This window comes from Betta splendens, chromosome 19 (assembly GCF_900634795.4).
Source record: "Betta splendens chromosome 19, fBetSpl5.4, whole genome shotgun sequence".
Lineage (NCBI taxonomy): Eukaryota > Metazoa > Chordata > Actinopteri > Anabantiformes > Osphronemidae > Betta > Betta splendens.
The window spans coordinates 10271937-10289927 of record NC_040898.2 but is presented as its reverse complement, the minus strand read 5'-3'; the positions used below and the strand labels follow the sequence as shown (position 1 = coordinate 10289927).

Below are 17991 nucleotides of genomic sequence, written 5' to 3'. Positions count from 1 at the left end.
GGATATGTGAGGCTGTAAAAACGTTACCTTTATGCCTTCAGCAGCACATAGTAATCATCCTTCACGTCTCAAAGGGATTCAAAGGAAGCTGGACTCACGATCCAAAGTTCCTGAATGGAAGCCAAGGAAAACATGTGAATGCGGAGCAGAGAGAGTGGAAATCAGACAGAAGCCAGCAGCATTAAGGCCAAATAGTAAAAGCTGCAAAATGATGTAAAATACTCAACTTTTAGTCTCCTTTTCCTTTGTTCTTCATACTGCATTGGTTGGTGGAGTCTGTCGTTGAGTTCAAAGGTCAGCAGCATCTTTGTCTGGCCAACAAAAAAGCGCCTCTCTGACATGATGAACGAGTGACTGTAGGACGTCCGCGGCTCCGCCGGGGGAACACGTGGTCCCTTTGGTCACGGTGAACTGTAAGAGCGGATCAAACGCCAGGCGCGGCCTTTGAAGACGGCAGAAACGCCGCTCCTGACTGATCTCCTGCGGAGCCAAAGGTCGGCGTGCGACGAGGGAACGGAGGCGGAGCCTGGGTGAGAGGATGCGCGAGTCGGGTTTGAATCCAAAAGGAGACGCGTTCTCACCGTATCTCCCCTTCATTGACAGGTTGGACTGCAGCATTTATTGTGTCATTAGTTACATAAACACAACTCGATAGTCTATTTGTGGCCCGTTTCCCATGTGACACGGCGTTCCTCAGGGGTCCCACCGCTTTTACAAGCCGCCCGTCTGTAGAAATGAAGTGCTGCGGTTTCCTCCTCCCGCGCTCCGTCCTTCTCTCCCACCTGCCTCCGCTCTGCGACGCGCGCAATTAAGCGAGAAGTGATGAAATTATATGTGTGGGCCGGGGGCAAATGGAGGGATGGGGAGACGGAGGCAAAGTGGCAAGGAGGAGAATCCATTGCGCCTGCCTCCAGGGCCACGGCAAATTCTATTAGACTCCTAATGGAGCCATTTTTCACCTCCTTCCACATCAGTCTACTACACAATCCCTCCTCCTGTCTCATCCTACCTCTGTGCGCCATCATTTAGCTTCTGCTCCCTGAAAAGCCCTCGTGTTTCCTCGTCACCGGCCTCGTGTGGACCATTAAGAATGCGCTTCACGTTATCGCAGCAGGGCCTCACGCTGAGCAGTTAGAGCGTCCCTTCGACTCCAGATTCCTAAAAGCTTTTAAAGTGGGTGATTAAGGCTTAATGACGGGCATGTGCTGGTGTTTATTGTCTACAGTCTCGACCTACTGCATCACCAAGAAGCTTTAATGTGTGGGGGAAGTGACAAAATGAGAAACATTGACACAGGTCCCAGCGCACCGCTCGGAGCCTCGTAACAATTCCAGCCAGTGGCTTTGTGGCCAACAGAAAGGGATTTATTTGTTTGTCGCTGCTGACTTTAAAGGGAAATAACAGGTATAATTGGGTTTTAAGGCCACGCGGGTTCCTGATTTCTCCTCAGGACGCCAGTCTGGGCACCAGCTGCCAACTCTCCGACCTGTTCAGCAAGAGAAAGCGTACGACTCCTCCTCGCTGCAACAACAAATGTTGCTACGCTTCAAAGCGGTGACTGGCTTCATCGCGTGCGTGCGAGCGAGCGAGCGAGCGAGCGAGCGTCATCCTGTCCCGACAAGTGAGGCGACGCGGCCTTCGTGTCACGACAGAAGCACAGGAACAACCGGCCCCAGACGGACGCTGATCTGCACCTAGAGGTACAATCGTGAGTGACAGCGGGACTCCGAGTCTGGCTTTGAAAGCGCCCAAGCAGTCGCTCTGGGTTTTAAAGCACCCGCTCATGAAGCTGATCTAAAATAAAACCGTAACAGCTTCTCCTCCTCCTGGAGCTCCTGCGGCAGCCTGCTCTCCTTTCACCCCGGCCTGCTAGTAATCCAGTCCTGGCTACAACATGTTACGCTGATAAGACAATCTCTCCAAGACAAATGTTACTTGTGAGACTATATCTGGTGTCTGGACTGTGTGCAGGAAACTGGAACTGAGTCCCTGTGTTCTGCCCCATGAAATCCGACTCAGAAACGCCAAGGACGCGCATTGATGTCCTGCATCTCATATAATACACAGGCTCCAGTTTCCGCCCATCTCGGCGGTGAATACAGGTATAGAGTGATGGCTGTGATGTCACATTGATATGGTCTCTAAATACAGGAGTGATGTAATTTTGCAGATTAAAGTATCCCTAAAAACAGCTCGGCCCATTCCCACATCTGTCAAGACATTCAAGAAGCAGCCTGTGGCTTTTTGACTATTCTCCTGCGCCTTTTCTTCTTTCCAGTACGTGTCAGAATCCTCACGCGGGCATTCTTCAAGCGTGCACGTATTCCCCGCCGCGGTCCAGGTATGTTGGCGGTCTGTGATGACAAACGGGGGCCCGGTCGGCGAACGCCGGCCTCGGCGCTGACTCCAGGCAGGACGCGTCGCTGCTTGTCCGTCCGTGAGGTATGCGAGCGGCGCTGGGGATGCGGCGGCTGCGAGGGTGGCAGGTTTGTATCAGCTCCCACTCCCCCAGAACCCGTGAGCAAAGAGAGAAAGGCTACGCTCGGAGTGTCGGGCTGAGTCGTCACATAAACAGGTACAAACGCTGCTGAGTGCCCCTGTGTGTCCACGGTTGTCTTAATACAGGAGGGCTCAGATTGCTGATAGCGCTATCGCACGGCTAATGGAGGCAGGACTGTACTGGACTGTATGTGGAGGCTTCTTCACACAGCTTCCATGCTTCATCTAAAATGTGCATTGAGGTAAATCCAATACTGCACAAGCTGGTGAGTTTCTACTGTGTCAAAATCCATAGGTGTCTCTGTCTTAAGGGATTATAGAGATGCTGATGTATGATGATGATTATTAATGTGGCAAAACACAACAAAATGGCTAGTTTCCCCTGTGGGCAGGTCCCTCTTCACTACGGGCCGTGACCTTTCAGCCTGAGTTCATCCAAGGGGGTCACTGTGTCTGTCTGGCACACAAAGCATCAGATACGCTGGCATTGAGCCCCGCTCCTCTCAATCCCAGTCCAGATTTCTGCAGTGTCGGGTTCAGCTACAGTATCATCTGTCAGGTGCTGGAGTCAGATCAAAGTGGGACAATGAAAAGAGTGAGATCCACACCCCGAATCCCAACGATACAAAGAAGCAAAAGGAGCAAACCTCTCTCCCCTGGGAGTTGTAATGGGAGTGGCCAATTACCCCATCACAACTGGACCAACTGGAGTGGAACGTGCTGCCAGCAACAGGGCCGTGCATGGAGCACGGAGGCCGACCAGGCAGCCGCTAACAGCGAGCTGTCATATCTACACCCCACGTACATGGAAGCGGAGGGCCGTCGTCAACTCCATCCTTGTCTGTCAATCGCTTGTTGTTCCTGTCTGCTGCACCACGCACCGCTGGGTCCCACCCCCACAAACCAGGAGCAAATCGCGTTAGGACCGATCCGCTGCCCAGTTTATCTCAAATCCTCTGTGATGAAGATCTAATTTCAGACTCTTAGTACCACAAACAGGAAGAAGCAGCCGGTCCATAAACAGCCCACGGTCCCCGTCGGCGGGAGAGAAATGGTGGTAGTGACGGGAGGAGGATGGGCCGGCGGAAGACAGTGGTGAGACAGTGGAAAAGGCTCGGTCCAGTCCATCAGTCACTCCATAAACATCGGCTCTAATTACTGGAATTTAACTATTTGAGGTATGGGTGTTAGCTAAAACATTTGAAGCAAATAGAAAATGGGCACTTACTAAGTTGGATGATGCTCATCCTTGAAGTTAACATGATTTCTCATGTAAGACACGGAAATTTAAATACAAAATAGTATTTTTTTAAGATGTTACAAATCTTAGCAAGTCAATAAGATGTGAGACTGCAGGAAGCACTTGCAGGTTGACAGTGGAACCAGATGGCAGAAGGAAGCCCTCTGGTAAAACTCTGATCTAATATTTCTAATGAAAGGCTGATGGAAACAGCATGTCACAGACAACATAATTCATAATTGTTGCATTGTATTATAATTGATTTTTATGGAATCCATTAATGTATAAGCATTACCACATACAACATAACAGACATTATGAAAACAGCAGGGAAGAGAGGCTGATAAACAATAATTAGATTGGGGGTTTAATGTATTTTATGTGGAACCCAATGAAGAAGCACATTAGTGCAGTAAATATTATTTAAAACAACACGGCTTTTCCTGGTGAGATGTAATTTTCCAGATGTCACAGTAAATCCATGAACAGTGGCTGAAAGTCACGGTTGCACCTACTTCACTTCACTAAGTGCTGATCTTCACACATCGCTTACTGAGTCAATGTCACGACTTCTAGGATTGCAGCTACAGCCCTGTGTGCGTCCCGCCTTCCCAGGAGTATAGAGTTCACCGGGAAATTAAATTATGTTCAATAGGAAAAGTAGATAGAATCTCCTGCTCTTAGAAAAAAAAGCTCTTAGAAAGTAGCAGAGATAGACCCAGAAGACACTATTAGACTGTTTGGCCCATTAAACCATGAACTCTGTGTTTTTGATTCACAAAAACATGAGACGTATGTAAAAGCTCAATGTCTCCAACATCCTCATTCACCTAAAACACAGGGTCACACAAATTGTTGCAATCCAATCATTATTACCAACTTTCAAAATAATACAATTTTTTCCTGACATGTCAGATTTCATGTTTGTTTTCCAAACCCCAACACAGAACCTTTGGTCATTTCCACCTTCTCTTCTCAAACTCTCCCAAAGGCCTAAGTTGTGCTCGATGGACTCAAGTTCAGCGTTAATTAGCGTAAGCCGGGACGGGCGGCGTGTTGCGGTCAGTGGTGTTGACACAAGGAGCACCATGGGAGCGGGCAGGGGAGGTCCGGCCTTTCCTGACCCCCCCAACACGCCGCACGGGGGACGTTCTGAGGGAATCCAGTTTAACCAGCAAAGTTCTCAGCATCCAGACAAAGTCAACAAGCTGCCATTCACAGATTCCCTCCTCCAACCTCCCGTTGAGGCACAGACCAGCCACTAAAAACAGCACCAGGCAATTTGATGGCTCACGTTTGGAAAAAGCCCAATAGCACAGTCAGGAAACGAACACATTATTAAGAGATTTAAACCAAAACCAGAGAAAAACACAGAAGGAAGCATCAACTTAAAGAATTGAATTTAAGAAAGATTTATCCTCTTGTTTCGTCCCTTTGCATTCAGTCAGAGCACAAATGGCAGCAGACTATGAATGTTAAGTAGGTTACAGCCTGCTCCATATGGACGTTATTACATCTGACATAATTGGAAAGGTGAGATGAAATCTGCAAAAGTTCAGGACATGCATTTAGTTAATTCAGTTAGATATAAACAGACACAGAAAAGGAGTAAATGGCAAAAGAGAGCAGAGGCCATTTGAGGAGGACACCACGTACCTGTGGAGGTATTTGAGGGAGGAGCTTTGAAGAACTAACATCCCTATTAGAACTTGTTTACTTCCTAGCAGGGCAGATAATACGGGCCTTTTAGTCGGTGGGTTTGAAGCGCCGCGTTACAACAAACGACGGAGGATTTCCGTGAAATTTACTTTGGCCTTTTACGGTCCCCAGAGGATAGAGTTTGATGTCTGCCGTGACCCCTGACCTTTCCTCCTGGCCACCATGAAGTTCATAATGAAATGTTTATGTTCCTCTTGAGATGACTTGTAATGACTTTTTTCACGTGATCAGACTTTCTAGACATAACTGAACAGCCATGTTTACAGAAAAGCCCCTTTCTTTAAAATCTTCCCTTAATCAGATATAGCCTATAATAATTTGACACCTTAATACCATTCAGACTGGTGTGTCTTTTTGTTGAAGTGTGTGTCACTCTCACTCCTCTCTATTCATGTTAACACATTAACACTTAAACCTGGAAATGCCACATAATCTGTGGGATTAACCCCCCGGTGGAACAGAACACGGGACCTAAGCCTTGAACACGAGGAGCACAGAGTCATCAGAGAACGGCGGCTCGGGTGAGTCCCTCATAAGCTGTGATTGATAGGACTCAGCTGAAGGTGAGGGACCACTAGTAAAGAGTATGTGCGCTTGACCTAATATTCATGTTAGAAAGACAGAGGCTGTGGTTATGTCAGTCTCCACACTAGCACCAACAAAGAAGAAACCAGAGCGCTTGTGTCACAGGCAGCTTGTTTCATGTGAAATGAGAAAGATCTTGAATTAATGTTTGTGGTTAATGTTTCATACATGCACATTTACTGATATAATAGAAGCAGAACTCACAAATATGCTTATTAGATTTCACTCAATACAAAACAGTGGGTGAACTTAACCTGAATGAATTTGATCTTCTGCTGCCCTCTGAAGTTGAAAAGACCAACTACAACTGGGACAATAAGCTATTTATTCTACTCTGACGCCTACTCTTCCACTTCCACTGCAAAAATCTATTTCTTTCAAACTGAATGCCAGAATGTTTTTCCAAGAATATGTTTGAAACAAACACATACATACATATATCTGACTCTATGTTTTGCCAATATATTGCCAAGCTTATCACGGGGGAGCTTCCATCGTCGGATGCAGGACTGCAGGTACCAGATATTCCAGACTACAAACAGCAAAGAAGTGTTTTCAAAGGGTTTTCAGTGATGTAATAGCAGAGAAAGCCTGGTGTGAATTGCCATCCTGTAATTCAGATCTGATTGTACAATTTGTAAAATGTTTAAGGTTAAGATGAACGCAAAAGCATTGCAAATTACACAAAATTCAATAATTGCCTGGTCGGCATCAATGTTGGACAAATATGTATTATATATTTTTTAAAAACAGAGAAATATGCCCCGTTTTAATGCAAAATTGGTATAAATCTTTAGACTTGGTTCCTTTTTCTGTGCTATTTTATAAAGCAGTGCTGTGCTAAAGCAGAACATTTCTGTTCTGAAAATAATTTTAATGAGCAGAAGTTTGGGAAAATAAGGGAAATAAGGGATTTAATTATTTAAATTAGTTTTTAAAGTAAAAATGTCTACTCGTGCAAATATTGATGCCAGGACTTTACTGACTTATAAAGATAGAAACCCAACCACAACTTAAACAGAGCTTTATTAGCAAATGAAGAAAGGTTCAGAAGAAAGAACTGCATCTTTACTTTTAATCTTAACAAAATGTAACCACTTTTCAATTAGGACTAATTGTGTAATTGGCTCTAACGTCAACATTTTTAAGGCATTAATTAATATCTTACTTACACAAGATGTTTTTGATTAACTTCTGTAAGCCATTGATTTTATTTGTAATGCTGGTTATGCTGCACTAACACTAAAGTGGTTGAACTGTATTAAGTGGCCACAAGGTGGAAGCATCCCACCTCCCTTTTCTACTCTCAAACACCATGAAGGAAAATAAATGTGTCTGCTAATTACAAACACAAAACAAAACGCAAGATTATTCTAAGGTTGACAGTAGGGGGAGGAATAAAGTCAGAAAAAAGTACCACTTTTTACCCCCAGTACAACTACTCTTAACATCTGAATCATCTTACCGCAAAAGGTAATTGGGTGGATGAGAGAAAGAATGAAAGAGAGAGAGAGAGAGAGAGAGAGAGAGACTGAGTATTAAAACTCTCTAGATCTGAGTGTGTGAGTTTATGTGTAAGTGGAAGCAGCAGCAGCACAGACGGTTTTGCTATTTGTTCAGTTAATGGGGATTTCTGTAGCCAAGATGGACATGAACATAACTAACAGTAGTTAGTTAGTAGTTAGAATGTGATAGGACCTTGTGGACTATGGAGACCATCACCAGAAACGGCTTTTTATGGATTTTACTGAAAGGAACCTTTGGTTTGGTACGTCTCTTTTAAATAGTCTTTTAAATAGCTGAGACTGTAGAAAGTTAGTATTACGGTAGTATTAGGTCATGGTATTTTTCAATGTAGTGATGAATAACTTGTTATTTCACTATTTTAGTTACAATTGCTGCAACATAGTTACAATGTATTTATTTGTGGGGTTAAATAAATTAAACATTCCTCCGGCGCTTTCATTTATTCATTTGCTTCTTGCTTTCTGTTTAGTTGGCTCTTGGGCAGAATCAAAGCAACTTCACCTTCAACAAGAAAACGCCACCTGGACTCAACAGAGACCCAGTTATGCAGAACAACTGGACGCTTCCAAGCAGGAGTTCACCTCCGAACTCCAAACCACCCTTCAGCCCATTCATCCCTCTATCGAAGCAGGGACTTTGGGAAATACTTGGACGAAGTTCCCAACCGCACTCCAACTCCAACTTAAAGCTTCATCATCCCAGCATGAAGGCTCACGGAGCTTCTAAACTGTCCAGGACGTTCAGTTGGGGAGACTTTTATTCCAACATCAAGACGGTGAAACTGAACCTGCTGATAATTGGAAAGATTGTGGATCACGGGAACGGCTCTCTTGGAGTCTACTTCCGGCACAACTCCACCGGCGTGGGCAACGTGTCCGTGAGCCTCGTCCCACCCATGAAAGAGGTGGAGTTTGACCTGGTGCGCCAGAGTGTGGTCAACCCCAAAGACTCCAAGACGTTCAACTGCAGGGTGGACTACGAGAAAACGGAGCGGAAGGAGAAGGAGATGCTGTGCAACTACGACCCGTCTAAGACGTGCGCTCAGGTGCAGACCCAGAGCCTGGTCACCTGGATGTGCTCCAAACCCTTCCAGGTCATCTGCGTCTACGTGTCCTTCTACAGCACGGACTACCGGCTGGTGCAGAAAGTCTGTCCAGAGTACAGCTACCAGAACCCAGGAGCCTTCCAGCCCACGGGCTGAGCAGAGGACAAGCAACACACCGAAAAGCTGGACTGTGCTTTTCAATGGTAGCATTGTCTAGTGTTTAGCACAAGTTACATATATACTAATATGTAAATACATTACTGCAATATCTAGCTTGTTATAGACAATGAGCTGTATTTAGTTTACGATCACACAGGACAAATAAAAGCTTCAAATCCTAACATTATCTTCCTCACAAATAGACAAAAACTGTAGCATTCAGGATCAGTGACTGGTTCACAACATGACAGGATTACTTAGTCTTGCTTCTGAGGTGAAGTGGGTCAGGTCTGTTCACTGGCAAATGACCATCTCTGCATGAGCGAGTATTTAACGAAGCAGGAACGTGACCAGTAATTTGACTAAACAGGCAGCGGAGGTGATGCCCTTAGTACACGGGTCCAGCACTGCATGAGGTCACAGTGATACTGGACTAGAAACGTCCTGACAGACTAATGTAGATGCTGCTCTACTATTGCTACTACAGTAGCAGTAAAAAAGGATATCTGAAAATCATTCATCAGAATAGAACCATCAGCTCAGTACGAACAAACAGCACTAAAACAACTAAACAAAGTTCACACTGCATTCAATACAAAATAGTTGTGGTTTATTCTTTTGGGAACAAAAAAATGGCAACAACTAAGTGTCACTTCTCATATCCAGCGATGTCTACTGTACAGGAAAGAAACAACAACGGTTCCCATCTATCATTTACCATTTCCTACCAGGTTCAAATGATAACGTTAAATGCATTTCGTGTGGTCGGCCTCGATGTGCATTTCGTCCACATTCAGCCTTTTCTGAACATTAAAACGTGTTCATTTCAGTTTTATTTCCCCTCAGTCTTCACGCCTGCAAAGAAAACATCTGTCCACCGTCCTCAGCGTCACGCTTGGAAATGCTTTCCTTTACACAGCTTCAAAAACACTAGTGCCTGTACAAATTCCTATGAAAAAAATAGAAATGACAGTTCTGAAGAAAAATAAAACAAATAAGAAATCCATCATTTAAGAACATTAACATGCCTGATTGATTCCTAATATTCTTTTGTAACCGGTATCTTGTAGGCCATTGATCCCTTAGATTTCTTTTCTCTCAAGGGCTAAAAGACCGAGCCGCGCACAAAATCGTTTTGCTCCAAGCAGGACATCCAGTTGTGCGTTGCTATTCTCTGAATCGTGTATGATTTCATTTCCAGCTAGTTTAAAGATTCAAAACGGACGCATAATGACGCTTGAAGAGCTCTACATGGGAGTACATGGTGTGTTGTCACTTGCAGATAAATCGTCTTAAAGGGAACTTGTTGGTGGTCCAGCTGGGACTTTAGTCCATGAAGCTCGTTTCAGTGTGTGCTTGCCTACAGTATTTCTACTTCACTGCTGGTCGGAGTTGACGGGGTGACCTGTGACTATAGTGCAATGTTTTCCCAGCCTTCTTTGGGAAAATAATTTTGATGACTTTGTCCAATATCTGCTTTTTTGACTAGCCCTTGGTTGCCTTTCTCGAGCCTTCTAGTTTGTAACTATTAGGTCCAGTTCGTCGTTTCATTTCTTCAGCATGTGTCCTTTAGTTTGGGGCTTCTCTGGCTGCTCTGCTCCAAGCACTGCGAGAAGAGCAACGCTATCCCTTCAAATAGACAGTAAAGACTTTGTTTACCCGCAACCGTCCTAAACCGGCCTCTTACTGGGTGGTTGTGTCCATTTCTTCTTCCCGAACGGATTCCAAAGTAGGAACTGGCAGGATGTCGAAGGATTTCGTGTTCATACACGGAACAGGAGCACAAGGTCCGATCTCACTAAGCCATAGCCAAGGAGAAAAGGGGAACGGGGGATGTGGTTCTTTTGTAAACAACAAACATCCACTTCAAAAGCCCACCTGTCCCTGTTTTTCATCTCCATGTCCTCTTCTTCCTAATCCTCCTTCCCTCCATCTTTAGAAGAGACTAAGTACAGCAGGTTTGGACTGGGCAGAAGGGGGAGATTTGGGGGAGGCTGTAGGTAGTGTAGTAGGTAACAGCATGGGAAAAGGTTGTCCCTGTGTTTGGGGAGGGAGGTTGGTGTTTTCGTGTGTATGCCTGTGTGTTTGAATGCCCCCGTGTGGGCTGTTAGGATTGTTTGAGGCGCTTGCGTGGAGGTCCGAGGAAAGGGCACTGGGCTGAAGCCAGGGAGCGGTAAGCCTCAGCCACCAGGTGTGGGTGAGAAGCTACCATGGATTTCCAACCAGCTGTTTCCATCACCTCCGCAGCATGGCTGGAGGACAGTGAGCAAGAGAGACAGAAAAACAATAAACGCATTAACTGATCAAGTTTTAAGATGATTGAGGTGACAATTAATTACTTGATTCTGTCAGATCAGACTGAGAGAGGCTGTCTCATATCTGAGGGCTGAATGTCAACAACTTGATACTCAAAGAGTTTTAATTTGGAAACATATGTACAGAGGTGTGACTGTATATGTTCAAGAGGATGTGAAAATTATTGTCTCATTTTAAAATTAGCAGCAGATTGTGCTTTTCCACCTTTTCAATAAAACCTTTACTGAATCATTACTTAACAGTCACAAAATTTAATTCTTTAGCTTTTGCTTGAAACCTTTACAGTTTTACATTATCACACCTTCACGTGTCAACAGTGGACGTGACAGAGGACGTGGTGAGGGAGTCAGGTTGTCATGATACCTCTGAAAGCCTTGACAGGGTTTAATATCAGACAGACCACTCCAGGGGGGACATGTGAAATTAAATTATTAACTGTGACACCAAGAGATGAGGTGAGAGCATGAGACTGAGATTTTGTACCTTCCATAATGGAACAAGTACAAGACACCTAACAAAATGACACACGTACAAATACAAAATGTGCCTTCCCTGTGTGAATCTGTAAAAAGGTGCTGCAGACTCATTAGAAGTGACTAGAACTCTTCTGTGCGTGTGAACTCACTAGTTGATGAAGTCGACAGCCTGTGTTTTGAGCTGGTCGGCGCTGTGCAGGTCGGCCAAGATGAGGATCTCAGCAGCGTTCTCCACAGACAAACTGGTGCAAAGCGCGTCCTCGCACATGACCTTCAGTCTCTCCAGAGCATACTGTGAGGGAGCGAATGAAACGGGACTACTGCAGCGTCTGGCTTTATTGCTTTTGAAATTAAACAATGTTTATGATATTTATGCTATAAATCGTTTTTCATGTGGCAGTGTTTGTTGTAAATATTATGTCACAGTTTAAAAAGACATCAAAGTCAATCTGAGAAATACAATTGAGCAAATTATATTATTATTTTTTAATTCTTACTGAGTATATTAAATTAGATTAATTTGCCTTCTAAAAACTAAATTGGTAATGAATCATTGTCCTAATGATTCCATTTGAAATACCTTGTCAGCTGCTGCTAGCAAGTCGTCAGCCATCTTGTCCAGGTTTGGAGCCTTGTCTGTGTAAATGAAGCACATCATCTCTTTGAAAACCTCCGGCTCCACGTCGTTGATCTCCACACGGTTCTGACCACAAACAGAGAAGAAGGACATTGAAAGATTTTAACATGACATGATCAGATGCATGATGATGCAGCATGTTAACGCTTTGACACCTTCTACAGTTAAAGTTATGATATCACCCTAAGCAAAATATTTTTATTATCTTTCAACATCTACAATGGCCTTGGTTTTGATTAGCATCTAGAAGCTATGTCTCACACTTTTAATTCTTGCAGTCACCAGCGCGCACATGAAAAAAGCAGCTCTCTGCTTTTGTACTTGTGTCAGTGAAGGATGAATCCTGACCCGAGTGCAGCGGGACAATTTCATTTTAGGTGTGCTATTATTCAGTTTCACCAAACAGCTCTGTGCTGCAGCCATTTGACAGCACACAATCCCTCACTCACTTTAACCTCTCAACACAACAGCAAGAATGAGGTCTTGAGCCACTGAGAAACAAAACAAATTGATTCCTAACAAAAAAAAAAACATATATATAAAAAACTTGCGCTCACCTTTTTGCTCTCCTCCATCTCGTGCTCAAACATGGCGCTGAATACAGGGGAGCGTGCTGAAAGCAGTGATGTGGAGAAATTTAGTAATGGCAAATATTTTGATGTGAGTAATTATGGCATCAAGCTACAGTCACATGGCAAACTAAGACATACACATAGAAGCTAGTGCACCCACACATAAACCCAAGCAAGAGGAAACAAAAGACAGAGCAAACAAAATGGATGGAGTCTATCTGACTCATGTCTGTACCTGCCAGGATGGCTTTGTGGGCTTGAAACTCCTGACCAGCCACACACAATGAACAATCTGTGAAGCGCGAGTTCTCCCACAGGCCACCCAGCTCATCTGCTAGCCGGCAGTCAGGCACCTTCACCATGTTCATGGTGTTCTGCCCAGATATGTTGACTGAGTCCTGCACCACGCTCACCTAAAGGTAGACAAGCTCATTTAATTTATGTTTCATATTATAATGAAAGGTGAACTCCAGGAAGAGTTTAATACAAGGCCCGACGCTGTACCTCACAGAACAGCGTGAGTTTGTCATCAGGTAGGAGGCCGTTCGCCTCATCTAACAGGAAATCCCTCCGGATGAACTTTTTAAAGCCCCAGTCTTTCCCCTGGACAAAGCGATACGCCCTCTGGCTTTCTGCAGGCGGTCAGGACAACACAGAGAAGTATGTTAAAGTACTGCAAACCCCACAGAGCCCATACTGAACTTACACGGAGGTCACTCACCCATGGCTTTGGTCTCCTCCCCCTTGGCGTTGAGGATAGAGAACTTGAACTTGGCACGCACCTCAGCCTTTGGACAGCTGACCAGCAGCAGGTAGAGAGACAGGTAATCTTTGCTCTCCTCATCCAGGCCCTTTGGATTCACCCGCAAACACCTGTTTGTAGAGACAGGGGTGTTGAAATGTACTTTTTTACATTCTATTTTATTGTTATAAACTTTAAAATGCCTGTGCAGATGGTGATCAACTTTGTGTCCCACACTGTTGATACTAGTTTGACCCTTACACTCTATAGCCACTATAAATATGAATATCTCACCACTTTAACTTGTCATTGGCCCCAGAAGAGAAGGTGGAGCTCTTGATGACCTCGCCCATCTCCTCGCGACAGAAGCTGAAATTGTTGATGGTCCACATGTATGAGAACTTTACCACTTTGATCTGTCAAAGGAAAAATACACCAGAAATCATGCATCTTTATTCATCTTTATAACGTTACTGAGTGGACAGTTCACACGTGTAACATTTTTACCTGTGTGTAGCACCAGCTCTCGGCCACGGGCCCGCTGGACATTTCCGCAGGGGGTGGGGGACTCGGGACTCTTGACATTGCCAGCGTGACAGAAGGTGTTGGGGGAAAGAGGGTGAGGAGGAGAATTCTGTGACTTTCACACGTCAATGTTCAGCACTGAGGTCCATCTGCATCAGTACACACCAAATGAAAGGTGTTTTCCCCCTAGAAGCAAACAATGTGAGACTTAGTAATTTATCACAAAAACATATAGTCTTCTACGACAAAGGCAGAAACCCATTCTTTAAATGAAGCTCATTCAGATGCAACATGAAGTCACTGTCGTTTTTATTTATCTATTTTAGACTCAACAACATTTAGTTCATGTGGCCACACTGCCTGCTATTAAAGTTTTCTGTGCTGGGGACAGACAAATTGTCCCTGACCCATCGAGAGACAGGAGATCGATGGTCCATGCCTGTTCTTAAATCAATAGCCACTGCGATTGCAATTAAGTTTCAAAAATGAACTGTAAATAAACAAGGCATCCCCGCGGACTGTAATGGCTGTCGGAGCCACAAGCCAGTCCAAGGTTTCTAAATTAACTTCAAGTCAGGCAAGTCTACAATGCAGATTTGTAAGTTTCTTCTTCTTTCAAACGCAAACCCACTAACAATGCCTAATTTCTAGTGTAATATGATTACAAGTTCATTTAAGGCCACACATTTCATCCACCATGTAAACTTTGGCCCTCTGTCTCACTTTTTAGGTATTTAAAATGAAAACTTGGTCTCAAAAATCTTTCTCTGGATTGAACATCCAGATTAGACATTTGGCTTAATTAATGTGACATCAATGAATAGAAAGCAAATATTTGTTTATTGTTACTTAAATAATTATATTATTACCTATTACTAACAACACAAAAGAATTGCAGGCAATCTTTACAAAACCCAGTGGAAAAAACACCAACCTTTATTAAAACTGGTAAGATGGAGCAAAAAGATGAAAACAGAGGAAGGTGGTACGAGAGAGAAAGTGACAGAGAAGCCAAATAGAAAAAAATGGTAGTGAATGAAGGATGAGTCACCATCTACAGAGCAATTTCAAGAGATGAATTGCCATAAAAAGAGGTAAGATGGAGACCAAAGACAATCAAACAGAGGCAGGAGAGAAGTCACACAATACATCAAAACAATTCCAACAACTCTTCTACAATCTGCATATCCGCCACAAATCTTATCAGAATTGTTGCAACTTAAAAATTAATGCAATTGTATAGAAATGTTACTAAAACATTAAATAAGGACATTATCTATGCTTTACAGGACTAACCAATCAATCACACACTATTCTTCTCTATTCTTTTATCGCTGAGATACATAAATTAGTTCTAATCTAATAATCTGTGCAAAAATGACAAGCCACTGATATGAGGAGATGTGACTTGTGGCAATATAATAGCTTCACTATTAAACCATTAACTAATTAGAATGTGTGCATAGATGTGTGTGGAAACTGTAATTTTTCTAGACATATCACTTCACCAGCCTGTTAAAGCTGAAGAATCAATCTCTGCTTTGAATTAAACGCTGGAGTCATTTCAGACAGCAATTTCCAAAGACGGCGAAAAAAAATTGCAAACCGTGTTGAAGTGTCGGCGAACACAATGTCTATATCCAAAGCTTTGGTCTTTAAGGACTGCAGTAAGCCACAGACAAACCTTAAAGCCATAATTGGTACAGGGACCAGGGATCGATTGCACAGAGCACTGTCGGAGCGATTTCATATTCTGCCCTTGGTCATGGTGCTCCTCCTTTCCTAAAAACGCAATCTCAGACAGGTATGAGCTATTGATTTTGCTTCCACGATCAGCTTGCCTCACTCTCAGCCGCGACTTTGTGCAGACCCACAATTATGTTGAAGGGGATTTGACAGGGCAAAAAAGTATTAGCACCCAGGCTTTGCCTCCTGCCTACACTTCCCCACTAAAACCCTCCTCACTTTGCCAGGCACGGGAGGTTAAAGGAAAGAGGGCTTCAATGCATACAAATGCCTACAGTCACCTGGCTCATACCACAACAGACACGTTGACCTGCAAGGGCAGACACACTGCGAGTATCATATAGGGGCATTTGGGAAACACCATTATTATTTCATTCAGTTATTTCTGCAAAATCGGCTGAGATTTCATTCCTGTATGTTCCAAATTACAGTTTTTTAACCGGTTTTAAAAATTGCAAGCTGAGAGCTAGTTTTCCTGTGGACAATCACACTAAAGGAAAAGTCAGCTGAACAGAGTAATGTATACTCAGTACAGGCAAAACGATGAACTCAGGGAAAACCTGAATTAAAGGCCATTTCAGACCTGCCGGGCAGCAGGTTTATGACTTGAAAATGGCAAAAGTAGGCAAAAAAGACAACTAAAAAATGCAACTACTGCAACTGAGCTTTGCCCTGTAGGTAACACCAGCGATCAACATCATTAAAAATAGAAAGTATATTAAATGCTGTATCTGAAATATAGTTTAATATAGGTCACAGTTTGGCTGGAGGTTTTCAGTAGAACAAAGACAATGACACCTCGGCTCCCTTCCTAAACTTAACCATGCCATAACAGCCATATTCCAAAGGCAACTACAGGCAAGTTTCTCTCTCACATGCATTATGCTTTATTAAAACAAGCATTTCTGTAGTTTCGGGACTACAACACTGGCAACACTGTTGATGCCATAACGTTCACCACTTTGTGTTGTTGTAGGACAGTAAAACAGCCTTTCCGTATCAAAAGTTGATATCCCTATGTGTTGTCTCAACAGCATTCAGTGACCTGACTCCTTCTAACCACAGTCTGTCTGCTTTCATTCTCTTAATCCTCAGTGTTATTACATGACCGGTGGTGAACACGTCGTTTTTCAGCTTGTTTAATGCGTTGAAACAAATCAAAACTTCAGAGATGAAAATTAAACATTACCAATAACATTACAATAAATCTGACATGAACATTAAAGGCCTCCTATTTGGCTGTGTAACGACAAGAGACTAAATCTTTATATCTATGACACAAATGTAATCGCATTGAACGTGTTTCAAGTTGATCGCCTACGATTTTAATCAAGGACTGAAAGAGAGTTAATGAAGGCGTCAGCAGGTTATTAACCTGCTAACAATACAGATAATTGATAACGGTGTTTATTTTAACTGTGATCTTTACTGGAGCTGCGCGTAAACACACTCGTTTTTGGATAAAATACATGCACGAAATTCACGAGTGACATGGTTAAAAATACATAATTATAATGGTTGGATTATCCAGCGACAACACGCTAGCCAATTTAATCGAGCTGGCTAGCTGTTAGCTTTAGTCCTGTAGCAGCTAACCTAAACCAAACAAAAAGGTCGGCAAACTGCTATAAAACTGCGACTCAATATACAACACATCCACCCTTATCACGTACATTTAAGGCTGTCGCATTTTTATTGTCGCTTCACAACATATTTTCGACGAACTCACCTTTATTTTGAATTAATTTATAACGATACTCGGCCGGGATGTTCTGTTGTTGTTAGCTAACAGGCTAGTTGTCTGTAGAAGTGGCAGCTCTACAGAGTGGTGTCTCACAAATAGCGCCCCCTGCTGTCCTGGAGCAACACCACAGGCACAATCAGTTGTGGTCAGAACAACGTGCTAACTGATTGAACTAAAGTACTGTTGAGGATAAGGTCAAGTAAATGTTGACCTTAACGAGCTCTGGTTTACCTCATACCTAAAGTCTACCAGAAAGAGACTACCAAAGAGAAAGAACCACAAACTCCCCATTAAACCAGCTACGACCTATTTTACTTGAGTCATTCAAATTCTTAGTAATTTCTATTCTATTCTAAGTACAGTTACTTTGTTTTTAAATAAATGACCACGTTTATATGACGATGTATCTTCAGCACATCAGCTTGAAAGTCTGAACTGAAAAATTCTCTTCATTTTCAC

At 43.4% G+C, this 17991-nt stretch overlaps 2 protein-coding genes across 2 annotated transcripts; one reads left to right on the top strand and one right to left on the bottom strand.

Moving 5' to 3' along the window:
* The first annotated feature begins 7626 nt into the window (after positions 1-7626).
* LOC114846096 (neurexophilin-1-like) lies at positions 7627-8956 on the top strand. Its single transcript, XM_029134879.3, has 2 exons — positions 7627-7811; positions 8040-8956. Exons 1-2 carry the CDS (start codon positions 7752-7754, stop codon positions 8769-8771), a joined length of 792 nt encoding a protein of 263 aa, XP_028990712.1. The 5' UTR covers positions 7627-7751; the 3' UTR covers positions 8772-8956.
* A 406-nt stretch (positions 8957-9362) lies between these two features.
* spop (speckle type BTB/POZ protein) lies at positions 9363-17674 on the bottom strand. Its single transcript, XM_029134852.3, has 10 exons — positions 17518-17674; positions 14025-14228; positions 13812-13933; positions 13497-13648; positions 13280-13407; positions 13011-13188; positions 12761-12816; positions 12147-12269; positions 11716-11858; positions 9363-11026 (listed from the first exon to the last, which is right to left on the bottom strand). The coding sequence occupies exons 2-10, from the start codon at positions 14100-14102 to the stop codon at positions 10882-10884; spliced, it is 1125 nt and encodes a 374-aa protein (XP_028990685.1). The 5' UTR covers positions 14103-14228; positions 17518-17674; the 3' UTR covers positions 9363-10881.
* Between the last annotated feature and the right edge of the window lie 317 nt (positions 17675-17991).